The following is a 17,050-nucleotide window of genomic DNA, read 5'->3' as shown; positions in this document are numbered from 1 at the left end:
GATTTTGGTCGTGGGCAAGACACTGTCTGGATGGAGTAAAGAGTGGGTAACAGTAGAGAAGCTGCAGAGATGTGTGTTAAACTAAAACTCTGCTTCCTGGTCTGCACCCTGGGTGGTCAGGGTTTTGGAGGACTAATAAATGTCACAAAGGTTAATGCTACATTCACATCACGATTTGAACAGCAAATGCTGCTTCATTTTAACCTGACTCCACCAGATGGATTTGCTCCGCATATCCATCTGGAAACCTTCGGTTGAAGTAATTTTGGGAAGGGGTGAAAATACTGGTTAGCTGATTGGCCTATGTTGGTGATAGACGGGCCAAATAAACCAATCAGATCAACGAAGCATATGACGTACTAACAGAGCGACGACGAAAACACAACCACAAACCAGGCTACTCTTGCTGAAACCAGTCGGGAGAAGAGCAAAAACATCTTTTCCTCTGAGAAAAGCCTCCAGAGCAGTGTTTTGCTCTTCTTTCAGTGAAGAAATACTCTGTAATTCCCATAAAACTTGCTCGATAGCCACGCTAACGCTAGTTTCATCGGCTGAAGCCGCCATGTTCTTTAGACTGAACTGTCGCGCTTCTCGTTGCGTCACACATCAACCCGCCTCAAAGCCAACGCTGATTGGACGTTCGTTTGGTGAACGGCTCCAAATTTCCTTTAACGGAGAGTCTCCAGACTGATCTGCGAGTGAAACCTTGAAAGCTCGCGAGATCAGGATGGTCTCACGAGGCTAGGTTAATTTCTGATGCTTGTCCACATTAAGGTCAGCCGTCCAGTAAAGTGAGTCCAGATGTTTCTGCTGCTCCTGTGTTTAAACCAGAGAGCAGCTTTGCTATATTAGCTGTAATCAGCGGGTAAAAAGTAGTTAGAATCTATGTTGAAGTGAGAAAGTCCTCCTGAAAACATGGTCTGTGCAGTCAGTTCATCCAGATTACCATCCTGCCTTCAAAGATTATTTCTCTGGCGGTGCGCTGTCACTGGGAATCCCCAGCAGCAGCTGCCTTAGGCTCGATCGCCTCTTGGGGGTTTTCCCTTACGGTTGGTGGCGGCTGGAAGTAGAATTTAGCGTTTTTCAGGTAGCAGAGTCATAGAAGCGAATATATGTTGCCTGAAGGTTTAGACATTTTAAGTTAATTTAGGAGTTAATAAACTTTTTCACAGCTGCTCAGTGGAGCAGCGGGTAGCACTGCTGTTTTGCAGCAAGAAGGTTCCGCGTTCGTGTCTAGGTTCCTAGCCCGGGGTCTTCCTGCATGATGTTTGCATTTTCTAAATTTTGGTTTTGTTTTTTCTGATAAAGAGTGCATTTATATAAATGTTTAAGCCAGAATTTAAAAATGACTTCCCTACGACTTGGAAACATTAGATATATGTGGACAAAATATTGCTGTTGCTCTTTTAGTTCAAATGTATAAAACATGGATTATAAGGCTTTTGCAGGTTAATATAAAGGCGAGTTGTTGGTCATTTACGACAGATACATTTTGTTTTTTGTTTCATTTGTTTACAAAGAATAAGTGAAGAAATATATACCTCTATTTTCCCTGCTGTGTCCAACTACAGTAAGAAAATAAAACCGCTAGGATTGTCTATCAGTCCTCACTTCATAGTGAAGAGGAAAAATGAACCTGAAGTCTTTTTGTATCTCTCTAAGCTGAGGGGCTCTGGATGAGCGTCACACGTGAACGAGCCTGAATGATGCTCCTTGCTAAGAGAGTTTAGATAAAGTGGTTCTCAATTGTTCATCTTCAGAGACATAATATGCTGACAGACAATGAGAACTTTGGTTTCACACCTTCTCAAGCAGCTTAGATGGTGGCTCTACTATAACCAACAAGCCCTCCGGCGCTATCCCACTGTTCTCTCTGGAGCCTCATGGAGGGATGGTGTGAAACAATCTGTGAAGTGTAACAGGAACCTGTCTGCTGGTCTGAGGTGCTACACTGATCCTGTGCCAGCTTGACACCGTTATGCAGCAATCCCTGTTACCTGCAGGCATGCAAAGAACGATTCTTTCCTACAGAGAGAGTCGGAGAGCGGACAGCCCTGCTTCATGGCATTCCCAGACTGCACGGACTTTCAGCTTGATGTTATTAGCACAGTGAGGCAGATCAGTTGAGCGCTGTCTAAGCAGGAAAGAATTGAACCCATTGTGACAGAAAAGGCAGTTTGGTCACACAATATCTATGAGTCAAAGGAAGCGTCGGTGCACTTTTATTCATCATCGTCTGGGAGGCGGTATGGATCAGGTTTTGGCTGTAGATGGGCTTAAGGGGGATTCCACTGGAGCCACAACTCACTGCAGCCTTAAAAATGACAAAAAGCTAGAAATTGTTAAAAAATACACAGACTGATCCCATAAAATATGCTAAATCTTCTTTCCTGTTTTACAAATCAGTAATAGCTTCTGCCTTCATCTTGGTATTTTGTTCCCAAAATACATCCTTGTTGTAGCTAACTGTTTTATGGCCATATGTAGTGATTATTTTTATTTTCAAAGTTAGCCTTGGCGTATGTGGAAAGCTCACTGCCTCTTAAATGCAGCTGTGGTTTGTAAAAGCTGGCAAAACATCTTCTGTCTTGTTTTTGTCTGTTATCCTGCTAAGATTGGAGGGTAGAGGAGTCAAAAGTATTATTGTTTATTACTCCAGTAGTAGTAAAAAATCCTGCTGCTTAGAAACACTTTTATAGAAGTTATATGATTCAACTTAAGCTTTTTACTCCAGTAAAAGTATAAAAATAATGCAGGAAAAAATGTTAAGGTTTTGGATGATTAAATTAAATTAAATTCAGGATCAGGCTGTTTTCTGACGAAAAGTGGGATTGAGACAGGATCAGTTTTACCATGCTAAATGTTTTTTTTTAAACAAACAAAGAAACACTCTAATTTTTACAGCCAAATTTATCTTTTTTTTTTGTTCTAATTATGATTTTATAAAAAAAGATTAATTTAATTTAATTTTAACTTAAATTAAGTTAAAATATGTAAAATTCCAGAATTCTGACTTCAATCTCAGAATTCTGACTTTTTTTTAGCAGAATTCTGACTTTTTTCGCAGAATTCTGACTTTAATCTCAGAATTCTAACTTTTTTTCGCAGAATTCTGACTTTAATCTCAGAATTCTGACTTTAATCTCAGAATTCTGACTTTTTTCTCAGAATTCTGACTTTTTTGCAGAATTCTGACTTTAATATCAGAATTCTGACTTTTTTTATTGTCAGAGTTCTGACTTCAATCTCAGAATTCTGACTTTTTTTTAGCAGAATTCTGACTTTTTTCGCAGAATTCTGACTTTAATCTCAGAATTCTAACTTTTTTTCGCAGAATTCTGACTTTAATCTCAGAATTCTGACTTTAATCTCAGAATTCTGACTTTTTTCTCAGAATTCTGACTTTTTTGCAGAATTCTGACTTTAATATCAGAATTCTGAATTTTTTTATTGTCAGAGTTCTGACTTCAATCTCAGAATTCTGACTTTTTTCTCAGAATTCTGACTTTTTTCTCAGAATTCTGACTTTTTTATTGACAGAATTCAGTCAGAATTCTGACAATAAAAAAAGTCAGAATTCTGACTTTTTTCGCAGAATTCTGACTTTTTTCGCAGAATTCTGACTCTTTTTATTGTCAGAATTCTGACAATAAAAAAAGTCAGAATTCTGACTTTAATCTCAGAATTCTGACTTTTTTTATTCAATTCATTCAGAATTCTGACAATAAAAAAGTCAGAACTCTGAGATTAAAGTCAGAATTCTGAGATTAAAGTCAGAATTCTGAGATTAAAGTCAGAATTCTGCGAAAAAAGTCAGAATTCTGAGATTAAAGTCAGAATTCTGATAAAAAAATTCAGAATTCTGAGATTAAAGTCAGAATTCTAAGAAAAAAGTCAGAATTCTGAGAAAAAAGTCAGAATTCTGACTTTTTTCCCATGTTAAACTGAAATAAAATTTAAAAATCAGTTAACTTTTTTTTTTTTCAGTGGCCCTAATCCTCTTCCGTAGTGAGGCTCTTGGTGTTTATTAAGAAAATTGGGACATTTATGGTATAAAAAGTTTAATCAGGCTGTTTTCGTAAACATATTTAATGGTGAAGTGACCTAAACTGTAAATGTAAAGAGAGAAATGGCAGCCGGTCCGTTATCAAACACCACGGATGTACGGCGTGAACTCAGGCTCTTCTGGGGACGTTTGCTGCGTTCTAAATCTTAGTTGTTTTAAGTTTATTTCGTTAACAAACCGTCAGAAGCAGGAAGGACCCAAAAGTCTCACTGATTAATCTTCTGCTGCTTCACAGAGTGTTACTGACAATAAGCAGAGCTTGTCTGTGTTTGTTTACTGTATGTGATATGTAGATACAGTAATTGGGTCCTTGGGGTGAAGATATCTGGTGTTTCCCAAACAGACACAAATATTCAAGAGAAGAGAAGAACAGAACGGTTAATGCATCAGGAGGAGAAACATTTGAAGTGGTGAAACTGGAGGCCTCCTGCAAAGAGCTAAATTAAAGTCCTGGACAGATACACTGGTGTGAACACTCACAGCCAAACTGGATTAGAAGTAGAGATATTAATAATGTATGAATCTGTCTGTGGTGCCGGCGGAGGAGGACCGGAGTCTCGGACGGCCGGGGCCTTAATGAAGCCGGGCATGTCTGCCTCACTGCGCTGCCAAAAAGGCATGAATAAACATCAGCCGGCTAATTAAACTCAGCTCTGGCAACTGTGTTTGCCAGTAAACAAGCGTCAGAAAGGGGGCTGTCGCACACACTTAGTGGGAACGCTAACGCCAGACCGTCGCTCTCCGTACAGTTATGCACTCTGGAGAGGAGCAGACGACACAGATAAAAGAGAAAAAAAGGGTTAGATCCTTGACCTCATTCTTCCCCAACTTTAAATTTCCTGGTACATTTCCTCCTGTTGGTTTAAGCAAAATTCGTAGAAAACTAAAATACAAGAAAACACATTTTATAGTTGAGAGTCTAGCTTCAGATTTATCACTTTAAAAACCTCCTCAGGTTAGCATCCTCATTTTTAGACCAAGCTTTTACCTGGATATGTTACAGTTTTCTATCTAAGAAAAACCAGCTGATTGCATTGACTCATTGACTCTTCAGCAATCCCTCACACTAAGCATGCTTGTAGCGACAGTGGAGAGGAAAAACTCCCTTTGAACAGGAAGAAACCTCCAGCAGAACCAGGCTCAGTGTGAGCGGCCATCTGCTGAGGCCGACTGGGGTTCAAGGAGACAGAAGCAGACATAGAAAGAGAAGCATAGATACAAAAGGCAACTGTCAACCAGCTCCACAGGCGGCCCCGTCCAGGAAACACACAGCCAGGCAGACGAGCTCCGAGCCAGCTCCCATGTCAGAGGATGAAGAGAGCACATCCAGTTAGTCACAGTCAGAGAAACAGGACTACACTGGAAAACAGGCCAAGCTCCAACATCTAGAAACAAAGGTGTTGATGGCAGCAGCACAGCTGATATTTCTCTCCAGGATGGAGTCACAGCCAAACAGGAACAGACCAGATGAAGCTACTATGAGGAAAAGCAGAGAGAGCAGAACGTTAGAGATTGAACTAACAGATTCTGCAGAGTGGGAGAATAGAGATAGAATGAAGCAGAATGATGAAAAAGGGGTCCCTATGTCCTCCAGCAGTCTAAGCCTATAGCAGCAGAACTATAGAGATAGCTCAGGATAACCTGAGCCACTCTAACTAGAAGCTTTATCAAAAAGGAAAGTGTCGGGTTCATGAATAGGTTGTTTTTTTTAAGAAGAACTGAAATACACGAATTATCGATACAATTCCTGCAGGAAGGAGAGACAGTTGAACCCCAGACTCAAACATACTGTCTCCCACTGGACCTCCTCTGCAGGGCATTTTATTAACAGAACATGACGCATGGTTACAAACAGAGTATTGTTCTGACAGAAAGATTGATCAGTTCATGAAGACAGGATGCTCCATCAGAATGACAAGGCAGGATGGTCTCCTGACTGGATCATGAGACAGGAGTGGAGCATCCCCTTGCAAAAATGTTTCATAAACACACATTAACTTTATAATCATCATTGAATAAACCTAACAGAAAGTTTTAAGCCTAGAATTAAAAGTAGACTTACATGTTAAGAATCTATGCAGACCTCAAATAAAAGGCCAGAAATATTTCAAAGAATGGAATCAAACTCTGAGCAAAACTGTAGAAGAGCTTGATAGAAGAAAATATTTGTTATAAAATGACAGCAAAATATCAGTAAAGTTTATCAACTAGAACTAAAACTTGGTCAGCAGTGAAATGGACGATCCTTTAAAACCTTTGCATTGTGTTTTGTTCCATCCGCAGCCTGCCACTGTAACCTCCACGCCCGACGGTGCCGATTCAACATGGAGCTGTACAAACTGTCAGGGAGGAAGAGCGGGGGGGTCTGCCTCAACTGTCGGCACAACACCGCAGGGCGCCACTGCCACTACTGCAAGGAGGGATACTACAGAGACCTTTCCAAGCCCATCTCACACAGGAAGGCGTGCAAAGGTACAGGAACCGCTGCTGGTCTGTTGGTCACCATCAGTGCATGTGTGGGTTTTTATCTGTGTCATTGTGTTTCCTGGACGGGGCCGCCTTTTACAGCTGCTTTTTGTATCTCTGCTTCTGTCTCCTTGAACCCCAGTCGGCCTCGGCAGATGGCCGCTCACACTGAGCCTGGTTCTGCTGGAGGTTTCTTCCTGTTAAAAGGGAGTTTTTCCTCTCCACTGTTGCTACAAGCATGCTTAGTGTGAGGGATTGTATTTGAGTCAATGAGTCGATGCAATCAGCTGGTTTTCCTTAGATAGAAAACTTTGTATCAATTTGACTGTATGATCTGGTTGAACTGTAAAGTGCCTTGAGATGACAGGAGTGGTGAATTTGGCGCTATATAAATAAATTGAATTGAATTGAATTGAATTGTCCAGAGAACGAAGGAGTGAAACAAATAGTGACACGGTTTACCTAAAGCAGCATCACCCTTCCACCTCTGATTGGTTGGATTTTTAGAAGACTCCTTCCGTCTGGGCGGGGTGTTTTAGGGACCCCGGGGGTCGGCGTGGCGTTGGCTTGGGTCACCCCACTATTCCCTCATCAACAGAGTTATTTGGCTTACTTAAAGCAGGGTGAGGGGATGACAGGACAAGCAAAACAAACAGAGCAGAGGCGCTAAGTGATCCCCGATGAGGAGCACAGATGGAGGAGGGAGAACACTGAGGATGGAGTCACAGCCAAACAGGAACAGACCAGATGAAGCTACTATGAGAAAAAGCAGAGAGAGCAGAACGTTAGAGATTGAACTAACAGATTCTGCAGAGTGGGAGAATAGAGATAGAATGAAGCAGAATGATGAAAAAGGGGTCCCTATGTCCTCCAGCAGTCTAAGCCTATAGCAGCAGAACTATAGATGTTTTTTAACACTAACAGTTAAAAAACAGTAAAAAGTGGGGAATCGGAGGGATTGTGAGGGGAGTGAAAGATGGGAGGAGGAGGGGTGGATGGGTGGGGGAGACACCCCTACACAGGTGCGCTCACAACTCACCTGTGAATGAATCGCCTGCCACCAGCATTCACCGTGGCTAATAAGGGTCAAAGACAGAGAGGAGGAGGAGGAAGAGGAGGTGGGGGTGTTTTCTCACCTCCTCTATAGCTGCAGGGAAAGATAACAGGAGCCCGATCCCTGCACAAACAAGCCGAGAGACACGGCAGAGCCCCGTGCACACATACACAAGAAACGCATACCTGATGGAGGATTTCAGAGCTGCCGCCTCCTGAAGGCGCCCGGCAGAGAAATATTAGCTTCCTGCTGACAATTTAAGCCCCAGTTTTCTTTTGTCACTCAGCAGGAAGTAAATAAATAAACGGGGCCATCGCTTAGTTTGACAGGAATCGTGTACGAGCAGCAAAGCATCAGGAAAACCACTTGAAGAATGTGACGTTAGTTCAGTTATTCAGCTGCACTCAGGGAGAAAAGAGTCTGTCCTGTGGAGAGGTTCCAGCTTTCCAGATCTTTTTCTCCTAGAAACCAAATGTTTTTCTGGCTCTCTGACCAGAGGTGTCAAGTAACAAAGTACAAATACTTCATCACTGTACTTAAGTACACTTTTTAGGTATCTATACTTTACTCCATCACTTATTAAGTAAGTATTAATAAGTATCTGTACTTTCTATTCCTTACATTTTTAAAACAAACGTTACTCGTTACTCTTGGCTTCGGTTTAATGTTTCTAAATATATATTTCCCGTCATGTGCTCCATCCGATGCAGATCATTGGCTCCGCCCACATCTAGTGAAAACTAGTGTGATTGGATGAGTCATAGAACGCAAACACTCATTGGTTAGCTCATTGGTTGGATGACTGAGAACCTTCATCAGCACACTCATTGGTTAGCTAAAGGAAATCATCAGAAGCAAGCAGGTGTTCTTCAAACTGCTAACGTGAATTGTCTATGCCATGCTACAATGTGGGATTCAGAAAAAGATGTTGAAATGTCTGAAAGGTCGGACACAGGCGAGAGCGTATCGGGAGACGGAGACCAACAAGACCTCCCTCATCCTTGGCCCTATCTCAGAGGATTTTAGAAATAGTCAATAAATTGAGCTTTCAGTTCATATAGCGGCATCTGGCTGCTTTTTTTTAAGTTACTTTATACTTTAAAAGGTTTTATACAGGAATGAGTAACTCTAATTTAATGCTTTTTAATGCTCATGTAATGCTCTCAGAAATAATTTTAATGCCATCAACAAATACCAATGACTCTCATACATATATATATATATATATACGTAGATTTGTCGGCTGCACATCCATGATGCGAATCTCCCGTTCCACCACATCCCAAAGATGCTCTATTGGATTGAGATCTGGTGACTGTGGAGGCCATTTGAGTACAGTGAACTCATTGTCATGTTCAAGAAACCAGTCTGAGATGATTCCAGCTTTATGACATGGCGCATTATCCTGCTGAAAGTAGCCATCAGAAGTTGGGTACATTGTGGTCATAAAGGGATGGACATGGTCAGCAACAATACTCAGATAGGCTGTGGCATTGCAACGATGCTCAATTGGTACCAAGGGGCCCAAAGAGTGCCAAGAAAATATTCCCCACACCATGACACCACCACCACCAGCCTGAACCGTTGATACAAGGCAGGATGGATCCATGCTTTCATGTTGTAGACGCCAAATTCTGACCCTACCATCCGAATGTCGCAGCAGAAATCGAGACTCATCAGACCAGGCAACGTTTTTCCAATCTTCTATTGTCCAATTTCCATGAGCTTGTGCAAATTGTAGCCTCAGTTTCCTGTTCTTAGCTGAAAGGAGTGGCACCCGGTGTGGTCTTCTGCTGCTGTAGCCCATCTGCCTCAAAGTTCGACGTACTGTGCATTCAGAGATGCTCTTCTGCCCACCTTGGTTGTAACGGGTGGTTATTTGAGTCACTGTTGCCCTTCTATCAGCTCCAACCAGTCTGGCCATTCTCCTCTGACCTCTGGCATCAACAAGGCATTTCCGCCCACAGAACTGCCGCTCACTGGATGTTTTTTCTTTTTCGGACCATTCTCTGTAAACCCTAGAGATGGTTGTGCGTGAAAATCCCAGTAGATCAGCAGTTTCTGAAATACTCAGACCAGCCCTTCTGGCACCAACAATCATGCCACGTTCAAAGTCACTCAAATCACCTTTCTTCCCCATACTGATGCTCGCTTTGAACTGCAGGAGATTGTCTTGACCATGTCTACATGCCTAAATGCACTGAGTTGCCCCCATGTGATTGGCTGCTTAGAAATTAAGTGTTAACGAGCAGTTGGACAGGTGTACCTAATAAAGTGGCCGGTGAGTGTGTATATATATATATATATATATATATCCAGTGAGCTGCAGTTCTGTGGGCGGAAATGCCTTGTTGATGCCAGAGGTCAGAGGAGAATGGCCAGACTGGTTCGCGCTGATAGAAGGGCAACAGTGACTCAAATAACCACCCGTTACAACCAAGGTGGGCAGAAGAGCATCTCTGAATGCACAGTACGTCGAACTTTGAGGCAGATGGGCTACAGCAGCAGAAGACCACACCGGGTGCCACTCCTTTCAGCTAAGAACAGGAAACTGAGGCTACAATTTTCACAAGCTCATGGAAATTGGACAATAGAAGATTGGAAAAACGTTGCCTGGTCTGATGAGTCTCGATTTCTGCTGCGACATTCGGATGGTAGGGTCAGAATTTGGCGTCTACAACATGAAAGCATGGATCCATCCTGCCTTGTATCAATGGTTCAGGCTGGTGGTGGTGGTGTCATGGTGTGGGGAATATTTTCTTGGCACTCTTTGGGCCCCTTGGTACCAATTGAGCATCATTGCAATGCCACAGCCTACCTGAGTATTGTTGCTGACCATGTCCATCCCTTTATGACCACAATGTACCCAACTTCTGATGGCTACTTTCAGCAGGATAATGCGCCATGTCATAAAGCTGGAATAATCTCAGACTGGTTTCTTGAACATGACAATGAGTTCACTGTACTCAAATGGCCTCCACAGTCACCAGATCTCAATCCAATAGAGCATCTTTGGGATGTGGTGGAACGGGAGATTCGCATCATGGATGTGCAGCCGACAAATCTGCGGCAACTGTGTGATGCCATCATGTCAATATGGACCAAACTCCCTGAGGAATGCTTCCAGCACCTTGTTGAATCTATGCCATGAAGAATTGAGGCAGTTCTGAAGGCAAAAGAGGGGTCCAACCCGTTACTAGCATGGGGAACCTAATAAAGTGGCCGGTGAGTGTATATATATATATATATATATATATATATATATATATATATATATATATATATATATATATATATATATATATATATATATATATAAATTAGGGGTGTGCAAATTAATCGTCATATCGATGCATCGCGATTCTGATTCTTGTGATCTACTGCATCGATTCTTGATGGCAAGAATCGATTCTTAATTTTAAAAAATGAACAAATAAAATACATTAATGGTTGGCGCACATCAGCCAAATCAAGTGTAATACAACTTCCAGTCCAGCAGATGTCGCTGCGGATGTGTTGACGCCCGCTGCTTTGTGTCACAAGCATGTCCGGCCGCGGGATACTGAGACGAGTCATTCGCGAACAAAACATGGAGGTGCCTGAGAAAATTCGCCCGGCTCCATATCATTTCAAGTCAGATGCTTGGATGCATTTTGCCTTTAAAAACAAAGAAGGTAAAAACTTTCTTTGTTATACATTTGAATGTTTTCATTTCATTGGCTTAAAGGACCACTGAGGCCATGTAAACGGCACTGATTATCCTTATTTTGTTATTTTAAGTGTGATGAATCCTAAGATCTTTTTGTCAGTGTGTCCACGCCAGTAATAGTAATATTTCTGTCCAGTATTTGTTTCCATGGCAACACCTCCAAAAGTCATTTCAATAAATACAGCTATGTTATGAATTCAGTTGCTTTCAGTTACGTATCAATTGAAGATGCATCGCAATATTTCAAGTATCGTGATGCATCGTGATAGAATCACATCGTGGCATGTGAATCGTGATTCGAATCGAATCATGACTTCTTTGCCAATACCCACCCCTAATATATATATACATACAGTCCAGAATATATGTATGTATATATATATATACATATGTATACATATATACATATTTACATATATATATATGTATATGTATATATATATATATATATATGTTTTTTAATAAAGCATTTTAAATGCCATAATAATCACATTTAATTTATTGTAATGCCAATATAGGCCTTAATTTAAAAAATAATTTAATGACCTGCGGAAACCTTGTTTAAGTAGTTTTTGGAGCGCATACTTTTTCACTTTTACTTGAGTAAAGACGTCAAGTTGATACATCAACTTTTACCAGAGTGTTTTTAAACTGCAGTATCTATACTTCTACTGAAGTAACTAATGTGTGCACTTTTAACACCGCTGTCTCTGACGCCGTTCCTCTGTGAAGGAACATTTATCACACTAATCCAGGAGAGCATCACCTGTGCTGCTCTGTCCCGTCAGATTCCTCGCTTGCTGCGAGCAAATCAAACACATTTCCTTTATTTTTATACCAGTTCTTCAGATTCCCTCCCCCAGCTCAGCTTATTCCTGAGGGAACTTTTAACACCTTCCGTGGCTTCGGGGGTTATTCTGCTGTCGGACAGGAATGCAAACACACTATTCATCATGATGGGACAGTTATTAACCCTGTTCTCTGCTGCGTGTTGCAGCTCTGCTCGTAGGTTTAAGGTTCAATTCTCTCGTGTCTGAAGGGAAAATCTTTCAATAGATTAGAAGCTGCTTCATCTTATTGTGCCTGATATGACTACGTGAAATAAAGTATTTTAAGGTGTGTCTAAAATTTTGTGTATTTTAGGGCTGAAACGATTAATCAGATTAATAGATTATTGAAATAATTATAAATTAATTTCAATTAATCATTAGCTGGAATATAGAGACTGTAAAAGATGCCGTTAGCTGACAGAGACCCACTTAGAGCAGGAATTATTTAAAATTTGTCAAAAAATATATAAATATTTTGCATCCAAGATAAAAAAAAAAAATAATATTACAATTATTATTTTATTTATTTATTTTTATTTAAAAAAATTATTTAATTATTTATTTTTTTCTCTTTTTTCTTTTCTTTTATTTATTTATTTATTTATTTCTACTTTTCAGTCTACCAATCATGATGATCTTCTGCGGTTTGTGCCAGAATGCTTGGACCTGAGCGAGGCCTGAAACAATTCATCGGATTATTTAATTACGGAAATAATCATCAACTAATTTAGTAATTAGTTTATGGTTAACAGAATATAGAGGCTGTAAAACTCGCCTTTAGCTGACAGAGCGACCCACTTAGAGCAGGAATTATACCAAGATTGTAAAAAAATATATCAATATTTTGCATTTAAGATTTGAAAACCTTGTTAATCTGTCAATCTGCTCTAATTTCATCTGGTTTATTTCTGTAAAAAGTCTTCTTTAAGGAACCTTTGGCTAACTGATTATTGATCGATTAATCTGAGAAATAATCAGCAGATAAATCAATTTGCTAAATAATTTTAAGTTGGAGCCCTAATTTAATTCATACAAAAAGAAATAAAGTAGTTATTACTGTATAATTTAGATTACTAAGCTGATAATTATTTTATTGCTTTTAAATATAAAGCTTAGAAAGTCATCAGTGTTAGTGAGACCTTTTTTTTTTTTTGCTGATAAGATAAATTTGATCCAAACTGTAGATTTTAGACGTATGAAGATGCATTTATCTAACGAAACAGGTCAATAAGCAATCTTTATTTATTTTTACTGTGTTTTAATGCCATATATATTTTAGATCTTAGATGATTATTCAGCCCTTTGATATTCTGACCCAAACTGAAAAATGTGGTCGAACTCAAAATCAGGTTAATCTTTTTCACTAACTGCCCACAGTCTATAAATTCATCCTTTCCAATTAGTGTTTTTTTATTTAAACTTAGGAATTTTTTCAATTCTATTTTATTGTTATTTTCAGTGTTAAACAACACACCAGTCATCTCCAGCATTACGACAGCATTGTCTGCAATTCCACAGGATATATAGATAGGGCTGATTGGTTCTTCCTTTATCAAACCCCCCCCCCCCAAAAAAAGAAATTAATAACATAGAAAGATTACGAACATAACTCGTTTGGCTAAGACCAAAGTTGCTGGGCTGCACTTCTGTTATACAATGTGAAAAAATAAGTAAATAATTTACTCATGAATAAGGGTTGAAAAAGACCTAGAGGAAATAAAAAGAGGAATAAAGCGGGAAATGGATATAAGAGCCTTAGAAAGGATGGACGATCAGAGACATAGCTGATCCATATTTCTCATCTTTTCATAAACAGATCCTTTTTAGTTTTAAAACAAAAGTAATTCTTTAAATCTTAAAGATGTTATAAACGATAAGACTTTTGGTCTTTCTACTTTTAGCCATTTCCTTGTTACAGCTTTTCTAGAAGCTGCACTTAGTTTCTGAAATACGTATTTGTTAGGGATGCACGATATTGGGATTTTGGCCGATATCCGATATGCCAATATTTTAAAACTCACATAGGATAATTTAATGTATCAATATTTTTTCCCTCGTCTTTAGAAGTTTTTAAGTCTTTAAAAAATTAGTTTTTGAGGAAGAAGAAGAAGTACTATTTTTTATTTTTTATTTAGACTTTAGAAACTCAGAAGCTGATCAAATATCGGGTTAAATATCGGTGGGGTGGCCGATATTCAGTTTTAAGGCCGATACAAGCCGATACCGATAGGGGGCCGATTATATCGTGCATCCCTAATTGATCCATTAAAATATCCCAATATCTTCCTATGCTGATATATTGCCATTTAAAAACACCATATCAATCTCTTTTACTAATGAAATATTGCTATATGTCATCGTTATGCTACAAAATCCCCCGAAAATTCACCAAATGTTGCCATATTTTTATATGTTGATATATTGACGCGGTATCGATCTATTTTACTAACAAAATCTCACAAGAATTTGCAAAATATCACGAGAGTTTGTAACAGAACGATGAAATTTCACCAGATTTTTTCACCGCGTTTTTAAAAATCAGTTTGATATCAGCATATGAAAATATATTTGAGTATATTATTTTTCAAAGTGTCAGAAATGGATAACAAAACTGCTATTTTCAATGACTACTTATTTTTGTCCAGCTTTAACATCGGTATCGATATCGGTTATCGGCTACATGAGTTTTAAAATATCGGCATATCGGATATCGGCCAAAATCCCAATATCGTGCATCCCTAGTATCAATATTTTTTAATAAGTTTTTAAGTCTGTAAAAAAGAAGTTTTTGAGGAAGAAGAAGAAGTAGTAGTATTATTTTTTTTTTTTAGACAACTCAGAAGCTGATCAAATATCGGGTTAAATATCGGTGGGGTGGCCGATGTCCGATATTCAGTTTTAAGGCCGATACCGATAGGGGGCCGATTATATCGTGCATCCCTAGTATTTGTCATTAGAGGATATATTTTGTGATGTTAATTGCTGTGGTTCTGAGTTTTACTGCAACTAAAACACAAATTGAACAATTCAAAATGTAAAAGTTATAATTGTTTGTAAGGGTGTGCTTCTGTAAAATATATGTAAAAAGTCAAAAACAGGGAAAGAAAATGAGTAAATATTGAAATATTTTTTGAAGTGATTCATTTTAGTTAAGGTGACCAGATTTCTGAAATGCAATCTGGGGACATTTCCAGCACATAGATTAAAATAAATAAATATCAAAATAAAAAAAGGAGACGGGGGACAGTGGTGCTTTCATCCATTTTTACATTTCTATTAATATTTAAACAACAATAATCAAGTTTAAAATCCAGAAAGATCCCTTTTTCCTAACATTAATAAAATTAACCAATTAATAGTGTTTATTAGTGCCATCTGGTCATTCAAACTTCTCCATCTTCTTTTCTTTCTAGCCGACTTCACATTAAACAATCAAAATCACTTCCAATCACATATAATGTCATCATACATACTATCATTATTATGATGATGGTGATTATTATTATTATTGCTGTTTAGATTTTAGACCCAACCCCACAAAATGTAAAAATGTTACAAATGAATCAAATTCAACAAAATAAGATTAAAAGAGCCGGGGCTGCATGTCATCCTGAGCCACCGATCACTAAGGTGGATGTTTGCTGTCACACGGCTCAGATTACCAACTCCACGTCAGTGAAAATCTGGACAAATTAGTCCCGACTGGAAGTCAAAACATTGGAAAGCTGTAAAAAATGGGGATTGGTTTGAACACCTGACATCTGGAGGGGAAGGATGTGGAGCTCCTGCATCTGGATTAATGGGCTGAGTTTGGAGGATTCACACATAAAGAGCAACCTCACAGTTTTTCAGGACATAGCGAGAAGAGTTTGTTTTTAATTCAGTGTAAATCCAAATAAAATGGATATATCAGAAGGAAAAGCTTCACTGCAAAAACGATCTAGAAATAGGTACAATTTTCCTAAATTAAGTGTATTCACCCTTAATTTGAGTAGGTATGTGATATAGTTTGCTAATGGAAGGAGTATTTTTACTCTTAAAATAAGATCATTAGATAAAATGCACTTGAAATAAGACAATGCTACGGTGTTTTCTTATTTTAGGTATAAATTGTCTTGTTCCATTGGCAAATGTCTCTTTTACCTCCTCAAATCAAGAACAAATGCACTTATTGTAAGAAAAAATGACTGATCTAGATTTAGATATTTTGCAGTGTTAGAAGCATTCTCAGTTATCATTTCTAATCATTTTATTGCGTTTGGTAATGACGGTCCCGCAGGGGGAGCACAGTCACTCCAAGCTCTCATTACAAGCCTTGTAAAAAGCTAAATCCTCTCTGCCGCACTTGGGATTTATTTCCCCTCGCCTCCTTTGCGTTTGCAGCCGCCAATCGTCATAATGAAGCATAAACAGATTTCATCATTGTTTAAGAAAAATCCTCGGCTCGCCCCGAACGGTTTTGTTCAATTGAATCTGTGAAACTTACCAGAGTGTATTCCCCTCCCTGCTCTCTCCCCCAGCGCTGTGTGATTATAAGAAAACACTGTCCATGCTCCACCGGGGGATCCGGTTACGTCAGAATAGAGCTATAATAAAAGATCTGTGCTAATTACCCCAAGGTGACAAATGACACAAAGCACGGACGGCTCCTTTGCCAGTTTAAACATTTTCTGTTCACTAAACCTGCAGAATTACTGGTAACATTTAAACTTGATGCATTACATGGTCTGTTTGCTGGTGAGCATAGTTAGCACATAGCGTTTCCCGCCTCATTTTAACCACATCATAACTCAGGATAATTGGATGAAGCCCATCATCCTTTCATGGCCGCTCCTCAAACTGTGTGGAAGCTGCAGTTAAGCGACGGCAATTAAGAGGTTTTGGTTATTTATTGAAATAAAAAATAAAAAAAGGGGAACGCTGTG

General features: G+C 39.1%; 1 protein-coding gene across 1 annotated transcript in view; it reads left to right on the top strand.

The window, feature by feature from the left end:
* Positions 1 to 17,050, top strand: part of ntn1a (netrin 1a) — a 140,349-nt gene that overhangs the window by 64,565 nt on the left and 58,734 nt on the right. Inside the window, exon 3 of the mRNA XM_038270507.1 lies at positions 6,350 to 6,538. Within this exon, the coding sequence (XP_038126435.1) occupies positions 6,350 to 6,538 (189 nt within the window). The remainder of the gene's footprint in view (positions 1 to 6,349; positions 6,539 to 17,050) is intronic.

This window comes from Cyprinodon tularosa, unplaced genomic scaffold, assembly GCF_016077235.1.
Source record: "Cyprinodon tularosa strain WSP-4 unplaced genomic scaffold, ASM1607723v1 ctg763, whole genome shotgun sequence".
Classification (NCBI taxonomy): domain Eukaryota; kingdom Metazoa; phylum Chordata; class Actinopteri; order Cyprinodontiformes; family Cyprinodontidae; genus Cyprinodon; species Cyprinodon tularosa.
Note: the sequence above shows the minus strand (reverse complement) of the source record. Positions and strands in the feature narration are given on the sequence as shown.